The sequence below is a fragment of the Chiloscyllium plagiosum genome, unplaced genomic scaffold (assembly GCF_037043375.1).
Source record: "Chiloscyllium plagiosum isolate Xiang-an unplaced genomic scaffold, Cpla_swu_hap1 HiC_scaffold_45, whole genome shotgun sequence".
Lineage (NCBI taxonomy): Eukaryota > Metazoa > Chordata > Chondrichthyes > Orectolobiformes > Hemiscylliidae > Chiloscyllium > Chiloscyllium plagiosum.
Genome location: NW_028270183.1, coordinates 58,538,621 through 58,551,738, shown reverse-complemented (window position 1 = coordinate 58,551,738; position 13,118 = coordinate 58,538,621). Strand labels below are relative to the sequence as shown.

Below are 13,118 nucleotides of genomic sequence, written 5' to 3'. Positions count from 1 at the left end.
ATATTGGAGCAGTTTATTAATAATAGTTCCTAGATCTATTATTCTGTTAACTTGTCCAATAGAATTAAGTTATTCAAAATGTCTCTTTCTTTTGTTTCATTTTATCTTCTGTGTTTAAATAAATGGTGTTTTGTTTCACACCGAGTAGTTTGACCATTCACATTGCATCTGGAACAGACAGTGTAGATTTCCTTTAAAATTTGAAAATATTAGAGTCTAGGCTACCGCCTTCAATTATTTTCGCGGGGCTCTGGTGTGGTCCATCACACTACACTCCTTGTCTTCCTGAGTAATCGGTTCGAGGCACTGAATGGGCTGTCCCTGTTCTTCTCCAATACTGTCAATGGGCTGAATGACTGCCTCATATTCCTGTGAAACCAGCGTGAGGTGCTGAATGAACTCTTGTTTTACTGTGGCAATGTGCAATGCCAGGCAGTGCTGTTACACGAATGTTGCAGACACTTTAACAGAACAAACCCGAGTGGTGTCTGGGTCTTGCTGCACATGGACACAGACCAGCTCAGGAGGAGAGGGGGGACAAAATATTCTGAACATTGTGGAATCTTCAGTGAAAATCCCCACTTCTGATCTTATGGTCGGGAGGGTGGGGGCGGGGAGACATTGATGAAACAGCTGTTTGTGAAGAGGAAGGTACCCTGACGATTTCCCACAGAGCTGACCCAGGACTGAGATGGCGAACATCTTCCTTTGTGCTATGTTTGACTACAAACACTGGAGAGTTTACTCTGATTCCCATTATATCCAGTTTTCTAAGTTCCATGATGTCAACAGAAGGCAACCACTGCCTTGATATCAGGGCCAGTCATTTTTACCTGAACCCTTGTGTCAGCCTCTTTTGTTCATATCAATAGGAGCATATTATAGGAGCAGCGAGTGTTTTCTTCAAACAGGTGGTGTTGAATGTCAGGATTTCTGTTTACAAGAGTGTTCGGGGAGCCAGATGGCTTAAAGTATTTGAAGAGTTGGTAGATGGATATTGACCTGTCAGAGAGTTGAGGGCGGAGAAGAATTGGGTATGAAAGAGGATTTGAGACCAAGAGCAGATCAGTCATGATCTTAGTGAAGGGCAAGGCAGGCTTGGGGAGTGAAGGACCTGCCCCTGTTTCTGATGTTCTCACATTCTGTTATTGGAAAGTTAGTGGCTGTTATTTTTATGAATGTGCAATTACTGCATATTGCAGCCAGTGAGACCAGAGGATTTTGTGAGACATCTTTGGTGAGCTTTATGGGCTGTATTCATAGTGAATCTGGGTCTATAACATGATCAACAAATGAAACACAAGTTTCAGAGATGGGAAGATCTTTAAAGAGAGATGACGGGCCTCTTTCATACCCAGCCTGAATTTTTCAATTCATTTCCCAAATCACTTCAAAGCACGTGACATCCTTAAAGGGCTGAATGGTCTCGTCTGTTTCTGTGCATCAGATTACAATTGTATGTAGCCTCCAACTGTTCCTGTCTAGCAAGTTTGAGGGGCTGAATGGAACACAGGAACATGGGAGTGAGGAGCAGGAGTGGGTCATTACATATTTTGTGCCTTCTCCACCAGGCACTAAGATTGTGGCTGATCAGGTTGTGGTCTCAGCCCCACTTTCCAGTCTGTGTCCAAGTATCTGTGACTCACTTCCCTGTCAAATAACTAACTAACACAGCTTTCAGTCCATTTGAACATAGAGGCACAATAAAAAGTGAAGAGAACCGCCAATTGAAAGTTCCTTTAAGAATTTTTCGTCATCCCTCTTATAGAATCAGAGAGTCATGCAGAATGGAAACAGACCCGTTAGTCCAATCTTTTCACTCCGATCAGATATCAAATCTGATTTAGACCCATTTGCCAGCATTTGGCCAATATTCTTCCTGTGATTGTACTCTCCTTGATCACTACCTCTGACAGCAATTTCTGTACACACACCACTCTCTGCGTGAAACATTTATCTTCAGGTCCTTTCTAAATCATTCTCCCTCTCGCCTTCAACTTACGTCCTCTTGTTCTGAACTCCCCTATCCTGGGATCAAGAACTTGGCTGTTCAAAATATCCATACCTCTGATGATTTTATAAGCCTCTATAATGTCACCCCTCAGACTCTGACACTCTAGGAGAAAGCACCTCAACATAATCAACTTCTCTTCGAAGCTCAAACCTCCAGTCCTGGAACATCCGTGTAAATATTTTCTGGTGACAACCAAGTTGTACGCAGTATTCTTAAAGTAGCCTCACCAACATCCTGGGAGAGTTGGATTTGGCTGAATTCCCTTTGCTTTAGGCACTGAGGAGATTCCGGTGAATTCTGGTTGGGGACGCTCCAAAGGGTAGCACGGTGCTTTACAGCACTAGGGACGTGGGTTCGATTCCAGCCTTGGGTGACTGTCTATGTGGAGTTTGCACATTCTCCCCTTGTCTGTGTGAGCTTCTCATGGGTGCTCAGTTTCCTACCACAGATGCAAGATGCCACCACAACTCCTATACTCAGTGCTCTGACTGATTAAGGCAAATGTGCCAAGTGTGTTCAGCACCACTCTGTCTACCTTCGACTCCACTTTCAAGGAACAATGCACCTGCAGCCCTCGGTCCCTTTGTTCCACAATACTCCCCAGGACCTTACCATTAAGTATATAATTTCTGCCCTGATTTGCCTACCCAAAATGCAAAACCTCGTCTTTATCTAAATTAAATTTCATCTGTCACTCCTTGCCCCTTTGTACCATATAATTTTAGTCTCGTTGTACTCTGAGATAATCTACTACACCATCTCTCTGATGTCATCTGTAAACTTACTAACTATGGCCCCAATGTTCACATCCAAATCCTTGATATAAATGACGAAATGCTGAACTCAGTACTGATTCTTGCAGCACACTGCTGCTCACAAGCCTCCAATCTGAAAAATACCCCTCTTCCTTCAAGCCAATTGTGAGCAGCTTCCCCTGTATCCCATGTGATCGAACCTTACTAATCTGTCTACCAATCGGAATGTTATGAACATCTTGCTGAGGTCCATATAGAATATCTACCAAACTGCCTTCATCAATCTTTGTCATCTCTTCAAAAAACTTAACCAAATTAATGAGACATGATTTCCCATGCAGAAAGACACGTTGTCTACCCCGATCAGCCCTTGCCTTCCCAAATGTATGTAAATGCTATCCCTCAGAATCTCCTCCAACAATTTACCCACCACTGACATTAGGCTAATTGGTCTATAGTTCCCCGACTTTTGGGTCACTGTTTCCTTTCTAGTCCCACTCCTCCACTGCTCAGAACAAATGTTAAATGTAACCAGCTTGGTAATATGGCCGATGATATCGGTCTCAGACTGTGTCAGGGTCAGTTTTAGCAACAAGTCAGGCTAGTTTCTTTAAAAAGTTTATGATCCACAGCAATGTTACTCAAGCTATGATGGAAAGATGAATGGAAAAGTGTTTGGGTATTGCAAATATATAATTGATATTTCCGTGTTTAAAACATTGAGACACACACACACTCACAAACACACACAAACCGGTTAACAAAATCTCTGCAATTTTAATTTGAAAGAACTTTGTCCAAATATTAGTGTAACTCATGACAAAAGTAAAAAATTGAGATTGTCCAACATATTATTCTCTTCTGAAGATATTCTACTCACAAAGCTGCTAGCAATGGGATTTCATCCTGGGACTGTTGGATTTGGCTGAATTCCCTTTGCTTCGGGCAGTGAGTAGATTCCAGTGAATTCTGGTCCAAGGTCAAGCAAAGGTTAGCACGGTGGTTAGCACTGCTGCCTCACGCACCAGGGACCTGGGTCCGATTCCTGCCTTGGATGACTTTCTGTGTCGAGATTGCACATTCTCCACTTTCCTGTGTGAGCTTCTAATGGGTGATCCAGTTTCCTATCACAGCTCAAACTGTGTCGGTTAGGTGGATTGGTCATGCTAAATTGTCTGTAGTGTTCAGGGATTTCTAGGTTATGTGCATTAGTCGGGGGTAAATATAGGGGAATGGGATGGGAAGGTGGGTATAGACTTGTTAGGCCGAAAGGCCTGTTACAACACGGCAGAAATTCTATAAAAATAAGAATGGGAACGATGACTGTAGAGTTTTTTTAGCTTGCACACATTGCTGTAATGAGGAACGATGCAGGAAAAACAGTGCAATAGGTCGTTTCTTCTCGGGCAGATTACATTGTCTCCCTCTCTGAGCTGAACCACACAATAATGTCATCCTCTCCCAACCTGGATCATGTGAGGTCTCCTTGTACATTGTCAAAACTATGTCTCCATCACATTCCCTGTTCCATGCAGGTGCAGCATTGCTGCTGTCATACAGAGAGCCATACACTTAGCAGAAAATGGTCTCGGTCGATTTGAAATATATTTAAACGTCCCTAGTCATTGAAAAAATAAAATGTTTAATTTATTCAGAATACCTGTGTTAAAATGAACGCATGTTTTAAAAGAAATACAGAAATTGCTGGAAAAGCTCGGCAGGTCTGTCAGCATCCAGATGCCTTTTACATGCTGTAGTTGTACCAGCCTCCACCACTTCCTCTGGTAGCTCATTCCAGACCCGCACCACCCTCTGCGTGAAAATGTTCACTTTGACTACTCACCCTATCCATTACATTACAGTGTGGAAACAGGCCCTTCGGCCCATCAAGTCCACACCGACCTGCCGATGCGTAATCCACCCATACCCCTACATTTACCCCTTACCTAACACTACGGGCAATTTAGCATGGCCAATTAACCTCACCTGCACATCTTTGGACTGTGGGAGGAAACCGGAGCACCCGGAGGAAACCCACGCAGACACGGGGAGAACGTGCAAACTCCACACAGTCAGTCGCCTCAGGCGGGAATTGAACCCTGGTCTCTGGTGCTGTGAGGCAGCAGTGCTCACCACTGTGCCAATGTGCCACCGTGCCGCCCATGACCATCCTGAGTTTATACTGCTGCAATATGTGACCCCAATCAACGCGAAGAGCTCTGCTTTCAGTCATCCTGGGCCTAAATTCTGAAATGCAATGCTGGCACCTCTTCCTTCTCCATCAAGTCACAATTCTAAATCCCTTTTAATCATTTTGTTCACATGTATCACGCGATACATCTGTGAGCTTTACACCTAGACGTTTGTGTCCGGAGGTAGGGACACTAACATCATTCAGCAATACCCATAAAGCTGTAACAGTATTCTCCTGTGTGTTTGTTCATCAGCCTTTTCTGACATGCTGTGACATACCTCTGCAACAGGCAGGACTTGAATCCAGGCCTTCTAGTCCAGAGCTAGGAACAATACCACACAAGTTCAGGAATTGGAATCAAATCCAGAGTTCTGGCTCAGAGGCAGGGACATTATCCACCACACTACCTTACCCAGATTTTGAGTCATATTTTAGTGCCCACTTTCAGCTCGGTGTGGATTTATTATAATCAGGTTACCATGACTGAATTACAAAAAACACTTTGTATTGTTAAACAAATACAAGATATTTGTCTCAACTGTTGGATATTGAGTGTTTGTGCTGTGCTATCGAAATTAACTATGATCAGCTTTAATCGCTATTATCTGTAGTATGCAATATTAGGGAAAGAAATCCTGCAGACACACTCTACCCAATGAAGGGTCTCAAATAGATATTTATTACTGAACACCAGAGACGAAGGAAGAGCTTAATTTCTGGTCCCAAAACACCGATCACTCTTACCCACATCTAACATGCGACTGCCCTATTCCTAAAACCATGAAATGACACCTGGCTGCTGATTACAGTCAACCTCTCCTCCCCACTGATTGTGTCTGCAATCTGTCCCTCCTCCCCCTAACCACACAAGGCAAACCAAGCTCAGGATCTTTGTGAAAATCAAGGCATCCTGGAGAGGGATGGGCGTTTTAAAATTGAAGAAGTGGGGTGGGGTGGCAGTAATATCGCACACTGGGCTGAGGGGTGGCAGATAGAGTTTAGTTTGGATTAATGTGAGGTATTGGATTTGGTAAATCAAACAACAGAAGGACCTATACAATTAAAAGTAGAGCCTTTGGCAGTGCTGTATAACAGAGACCTAGGCCGACAGGTACAATTCTTTAAAATTTGCATCTCATATAGATAGTGTGGTTAAGAAGATGTTTAGCACACTTGTCTTCATTGATCAGACCTTTGAGTATCGGAATTGGGACGTCAATGTCGAGCTTGTACAGGATATTGGTGAGACCTCTTCTGGAATACTGTGTCCAGTCTGGTCATCCTGCCCGTTCATTCCATAGGCACACCACCCTCTGGGTGAAACAGCTGCCCATCAGGTAACATTTAAATGTTTCCCCTCTCACCTTAAGCCGATGTCCTCTAGTTTTGGACTTCCCGTACACGAAGAAAATTCCTGGACTATTCACTTTGATATTATTGACCTTGATATTATTAAGCTGGAGAAGGTTCAGAAGAGATTAACCTGAATGTTGCTGGGAAAGGAGGGATTGAGCTATAAGGAGAGACTGGATAGGCTGGGCCTTTTTCACTGAAGAATATGAGATTAAGGGGTAACTTTACATAGGTTTATAAAATAATGAGGGGTACAGATAAGCGGAAGGGCTGATGTCAATTCCCAGAAGTGGGGATTCAAAACTGGGGGATATTTTAATGTGTGAGGAAAAAGATCTACAAAAGTCATGAGATGGAAATATTTTAGACACAAACTGGCTTGTGTGTGGAATGAACTTCCAGAGGAAGTGGTGAGAGCAGGGACAGCTGCAACGTTTAAGGACATTTAGATCAGTACATGGACAAGACATCAGTTTGGATGATGCTATGAGCATCTGTCCTCCCCGGCCCCCTCTCTGAATGAATCTCTGTTGGTTTTCTCCCTCTGCCAATGCCTGTACAGTGGCGTGGGGAGCCCAGCAGAGGGAGGTATTGCATCACTTTAAGCACCACAGAGACTGCCAGACCTCCCCATACAGAGACACACAGATACACACACAGCAATTGTTAGGACACGGTGTGAAGTTCATCTGGTAACTTAATTGAAACATAAAGAAATGCTCAATTCGTCTCGGAAACTGTTAAAATATGAGTGACAGATCTGCTAAATTCCACTTTTTAAATGAAAGCATCAATTTATTTTTTTCACTCTGGAAGTGAACATTTTACGTCAACTGCTCACAACTCTGGGACCCTCTTTTCTTAACCACTTATTAACCGACTCCAGCTCTACAGCAATATACTGTTTCAGGGTCTGCCATCCTCTCATACCACAGGTGCTTGTAAGCTCTCAGTTCAGAACAGCATTCACCCTCGCTTTAAGATACAGTACACACTTTCAACTTCATCACATTTTACCCTGATGAATATAGATAAATGGAAACTCTCCGATTTCTCTTGCTCTGTGGTTTGTCAATATTTCGTCTACTCTGACTCGTATGTGTCAGGATTTATGTTGCTCCATTGACAGCATGTCATTATTCGACTCTGTCCGTGAGAATATATCAGTATTTCACTTGCTCACACTCGTGTATGTGGGACAGGATTTCAGTTGTTTCATGGGGACTGTGAGGTTATGACAATTTCAATGTTTGTAGATGGCACCGAACCTGGAAGAACTCTGAAGTCTATGGAGGACAGTGTGGAACTCTAACAGGACAATCACACATTGGTGTAGTGTTCAGGTTTATGGCAGATGGGGATCAGTGCAGAGCTGTGTGAGGTGATACACTTTGGTAGGAAAGACAATGAAAGACAGTTTAAAATAGGCTGTGCCATTATAAAGGGGGGGGGCAGGAGCAGAGAGCGCTGCGTGTATATGAGCACAGATTGTTACAGATATCAGGACAAGTGAGGAGAGCAGTTACTATCCCAGATTAGTTACAGTATCTGAGCTGTTTACTGGGGGACGGTGTAGGAGGGAGTCACCGTGCTCCCTTCCTGGGAGGTGACGGTGATGACGTGTTGTGAGCCCACCCTCCTGCTCACCGAGACCGTGGAGATTCCATTTGTAACAGCTCGACACAAAAGGGAGATGGCATCAGGGTTACGGCATCTCAGTTGTGCCGGTGCGGCGGTGGAGGGCGGGGTGGGGGATCGGAGCTGCCAGAGATTTTAAAGTGAGAATTGTCCTTCACTGAAATTGCTCCTTGCTCGGTTGGTGGGACGTGAATGTTTCAGAATCTCCACACGAGGTGTCCCTGTCCTCTCCAGCTCCTACCAGGGTCCTCCCCACATGGCGAGAGGAGGAGGGGGGGTGGTGAGGGAACGGATATCGGACTCTCCACCACCAGGCTTGGTCATTTCTGTCCTATTCCAGGCTGTTTCTCCTGGAATGGGAGCAACGGATGGAGAGACGGTGGGAGTGGGTGGCCCTATTGAAGTGCCAGTGTAGGTGGGGGACATGGCAAGAGGTCCGGAGGGAGTCAGTCTACAGTGTTGTATCCATGAAGTGTTATTAGTGTGAGGGGTAAAGTGGAAGGAGGGAGTGAGAGAGAGGGAGAGAAAGAGGGAGAGAGGGGGAGAGAGAGCGTGCGGCGTGGGGGGTGGGGGGGAGGTGCGATAACAGATATAAAATGAGTGTGAGGGAGCAAAGAGTACACGGTGACCCTTTTGCTGACAGAGCTTTTCCTGAATTGCTGGACATTTCTTCTGAACTATACTGCACTGAGCTGGGTGGTGAGCTCAGACCGTGCTCGGTGGGTCTGCTGGTGTGGACCCCTCTGGGAAGAGAATGGTCCCCCTCTGTACTATCGCATCTACCAGGCCCACCGTGCCCCTGTCGACAAACCATGGTGTAATTGCCACTTATCTGCCATGCTCGGGGTAAACTGTGCAGGGCAGCTCCTAACAGAGAAAGCTCAACTCTGTGCCCATTTGCCTTTTAAAGATGGCACGAGTGCCAGGGGTCACGGAATACCTAGGGGTATCCGGGCGATGGTGAGTACCTTCAGTCATGATGGGCAGAAGAATCAGGCTGGCATTGAATGAGAGGGTCACCATGGGGTGGGGTGGGTAGTTAATGAGGTGAGTCCGATAAGATAGCACCAGGAAACTAGCTCGGTCTCGTGCGGATGATCCCTCTGTCAAACTCAATGAAAATGGCACTGAGAGAAATTATTGTTCGAATCTGCTCAATGAGCATTGGACTCTATTGAAACCAATCCGATTTACAAAGCTGTAGAACAAATGTTCATCCAAAACTCTCCATCATTTCACGTCACACCAATATCCCTTTTCCCAATCTTTCCAAGGAAGACTGCCTCATGTTACCGGATGCAATTTCAACATTCTGAAACCTGGGAACACATCCTTCCATGACACTGTATCTCAGTCTCCCCGTCTCTGTCCACTTCCCAAACACCTCCCATGTGGTGATATTTTAACTTATTCCCCCGCCACCTCTCTCTGGCAGTGATGTTCACACGCACAACACCCACTTGTCATGGCATAATGGAGATGTGGAGCTGTAAATGGATGGGGGCTGCACATGCTGTCATTTCCAGCATGGGCTGCAAGTTTCCCCGCGCTGGGCAGGAATCTAACACAGTGTTCCAGAACAATGTACTGGGATGGGGTAAACAGTCCTACATGCTGGGAGGGTAACTGCTCCTGGTTTAAAGATCAATGCACTGGAGTGGTGTACACAGTCCTACATGCTGGGAGGATAACTGCTCCTGGTTTACAGATCAATGCACTGAGGTGGTGTACACAGTCCTACATTTTGGGAGGATAACTGTTCCTGGTTTACAGATAAATTCACGGGTGATCACTGCATAGGTCGCTGTGCTGGTAAGACTATCTGGTTCAGTTTATAGAAAATGCAATGATGTGGTCTGTGCAGCTCCCCGTGCTGTACAGATATCCAGTCCAGGTTGATAGAACAACGCACTGCTGTGGTCTGCACAGCTCCGCGTGCTGGATAGATATCTAGTCCGGGTTTATAGATCAATGCACCGCTGTGGTCGGCACAGCTCCCCGTGCTGGACAGATATGTAGTCTGGGTTTATAGATCAATGCAGAGCTGTGGTCTGCACAGCTCCCTGTGCTGGACAGATACTTAGTCCGGGATTATAGATCAATGCAGTGAGTGACCCTTACCCTGCTGAATAAACACTGACTCTGTATGGTTACACAGTGCGTGACCCTTACCCTGCTGAATAAACACAGGATCGACAACAATTTAGACAAAAATACAGGAATTTCCAAACGCCGTGTGTCTTCAGGAAACTGGGAGAGAATCCTTCAGGACAGCAACGTTTCCATCCTCCGTATTAGGAACTGGGAAGCAGTGACCTGTATCTGTTCGTGAGTGATCGAGTGGATGGGAATTTTCCAAAAACCATCTGTCCTTTTGGATGTGTCTCTGTGTGTTAGGAGAGGGAGGGTCTTTTGTGTTTTATGTCACATTTTTGTCAGTAATTCCGACCTTCCCATTTGTGATTCCAGCTCCAATTATTTTAATAAATCCCTGAATACAGGTACACATTTGAAAATCTCACTGGGTCCCCGATCAAACGGGTCCCTTTGCCTCCAGGCTGATGGATAATGGGTTTATTTTCCTTCCTCACAGTTAACGTAGTGACCATCTACGTCCTGCTTTATAAAGATTGTGGATTGTCTCCATGTGTCAGACGTTACCTGGGGGCCATGGCAGCGGCAGATCTCCTGGTCATTATCCTCGACCTGATACTGAGACACATTCCCATTGTTTATCGGGAACAGTTTCATTTCCTCATGTACTCCGTCCCCGTGTGTAATATCCACGCCGTCCTGCTTTATGCAGCCACTGACTGCTCTGTCTGGTTCACCGTCACTTTCACCTTTGATCGGTTTGTGGCCATTTGTTGCCAGAAGCTGAAAAGTAAATATTGCAGTGAGAAAACGGCGGCTGTGGTTCTGGGAGCAGTGACTGTGCTGAGCTGTTTAAAGGACCTTTTCTGGTATTTTATGCTCATGGCTCGGTATCGGCTGATGAACGAGCCCTGGTTTTGTGATGTAAAAACCGCTGTTCCATCCTCCAGTGTCTGGGTCACAATCGAGTTCCTCCACCACATTCTAACCCCGTGCGTCCCATTTCTCCTGATTCTGCTGCTCAATGTTCTCACCGTCAGACACATTTTAGTGACCAGCAGAGCCCGCAGGAGACTCCGCACTCACCCCAATGGGGACGTTCAGTCTGACACAAAAATGAGAAAACGAAAAAAATCCATCACTTTACTGTTTGTGATCTCGGCCAATTTCATCCTGTTATGGTCAACGGTAATGGTATATTCTATATGGTACCGGATGTATAATATTGGGTATAAGTCTATGTTTATCCATGACTTTGTGAAGGAATTGGGCTTCATGCTGCAGCTCCTCAGTTGCTGCACAAACACCGCGATTTATGCCGTGACCCAGACTAAGTTCAGGCAGCAGCTGAAGAATGTGCTGAAATATCCCTTCACCCAAATCCATCCATCAATCAAATTCCCTCATTAATCACTCCATCCAGGATTTTCTTATTTCAGTTCAGTGTTTCAGCGATGGAGCAGCCTGTCGTTATGGTAACAGACTGAGGGTAGCGCTGGTTTTTACATCCTTATCCCACAAGCGGGTTTACAGGGAAACATTTCAATGTTTCTCACAACTCAGGGGCCGGTGAGAAAAGGCACCATCCCACTGAGTGTATCCATCACTTCCATTTGTAAACAATAAAAAATGTTCTTGAAAGCGTGCTGAGCAGCAGAGTGACCGATGTTGTTGTCTGTCTTTGTGTTGGAGAAGCTGAGCTGGTGGAAGACAGACTCAGCCCCAAGTCCTGGTCCTCAGGGAAGGTGGGGGCACCGCGCCCTGAGCTCAGGAGCTGGGTTTAACTCCCTCTGTCGTCCCCACTCCAAACTGACCTCCCCATTTCCTATCTCCTCTTCTTTCTCCTCATGTCTCCCCCTAACTCTCTCTGCACAGTCTCTCTTTCTCACCACCTCTCTCTTTCACTCTCCCTCGTCCCTCTCTCTCTCACACAACCCCCAAGCCCGGTTTCTCCAGCTGCCTCCATTCTTTCCTCTCACCTCCCCTCTCTCTCTCCTGCCGCCTAGTCTCCCTCCCGCCATTCCGTCTCGACCCCATTTCCCCTCATCCCAAATCTTTTTATCCTCTCACACCCACCCCACCCATATACATTCTCCCCAGCAACCCCACACCCAGTCTCTGGGTCAGAGGGAGATGGAAGGATCAGGGAGACAGAGTGTCAGAGAGAGAGGGAGGAAGAGACAGGAAAGAGAGAGATTCAGTCAAAGAGCAATAGTGGGAGGCGGGGCGAGGGAGAGACACCGAGGGAGGGGATCGACAATGTGAGAAGGTGGAGAGAGATGGAGAGAGAGTGAAGGAGCACGGAGAGAGAGAGAGGGGCAAGAGAGAATTAGAATGAGGGAGAGCGGGAAGAGAGAGACAGGGGAGGAGATAATCAGAGAGAGGGGAGACAGGGAGTGTGCGAGGGAAAGAGAAAGAGAGGGATTGAAGCAGCGAGAGAGAGGGAAAGGAGACAAGAAAGGGAGGGGGAGAAGAGAAAGGGGCAAGAGAGATAGGGGAGGAGAGGGAAAAAGAGAGCGGGCAGGGAGAGAGAATGAGTGGGCGAGAGAGAGACTGGGGTTGAGAGATGAGGGACCAGGGAGTGGGGGATGGCAAGAGAGAAATATAGGAGGCAAGGGAGAGAGTATCAAGTGAGTATGTGTGTGTGAGAGAGAGATAAGGGGCAAGAGAGAGGGTCAGAGAGCCAGCGGTGAGAGAGAGAAAGAGAGAGGAAGGTGGTGAGAGAGAGAGAGAAAGGAGGGTGTGGAAGAGATATGGGGCAAGAGAGAGGGGGAGAGGTGGTAAGAGAGGGAATGAGAGAGGATGAGGGAGGGGAGAGACTGAGTGGAGAGAGGGGTGAGAGAGAGTGGCGAGAGATGAGGATAGAGAGGGGAGAGAGAGAGGGGAGAGGGGAGAGAGAGGAGGAGAGAGAGGAGAAGAAAGAGGGCAGAGAGTGAGGGAGAGAGAGGGACGAGAGAGAGATGAGAGAGAGGGTGCGAGAGAGAGTGGGCGAGAGAGGGAGATGAGAGATTAGGGAGAGAGAGGGGAGCGAGAGGGGAAGGGAGAGGGGGCGAGAGCAAGGGGGCGAGAG

The 13,118-nt window shown here is 46.4% G+C and overlaps 1 protein-coding gene across 1 annotated transcript in view; it reads left to right on the top strand.

Moving 5' to 3' along the window:
- LOC148136685 (putative G protein-coupled receptor 139) overlaps positions 1 to 11,458 on the top strand; it is an 81,481-nt gene extending 70,023 nt beyond the window's left edge. Inside the window, exon 2 of the mRNA XM_087983303.1 lies at positions 10,548 to 11,458. Coding sequence (XP_087839429.1) covers positions 10,548 to 11,458 — 911 coding nt within the window. The remainder of the gene's footprint in view (positions 1 to 10,547) is intronic.
- The last annotated feature ends 1,660 nt before the right edge of the window (positions 11,459 to 13,118 follow it).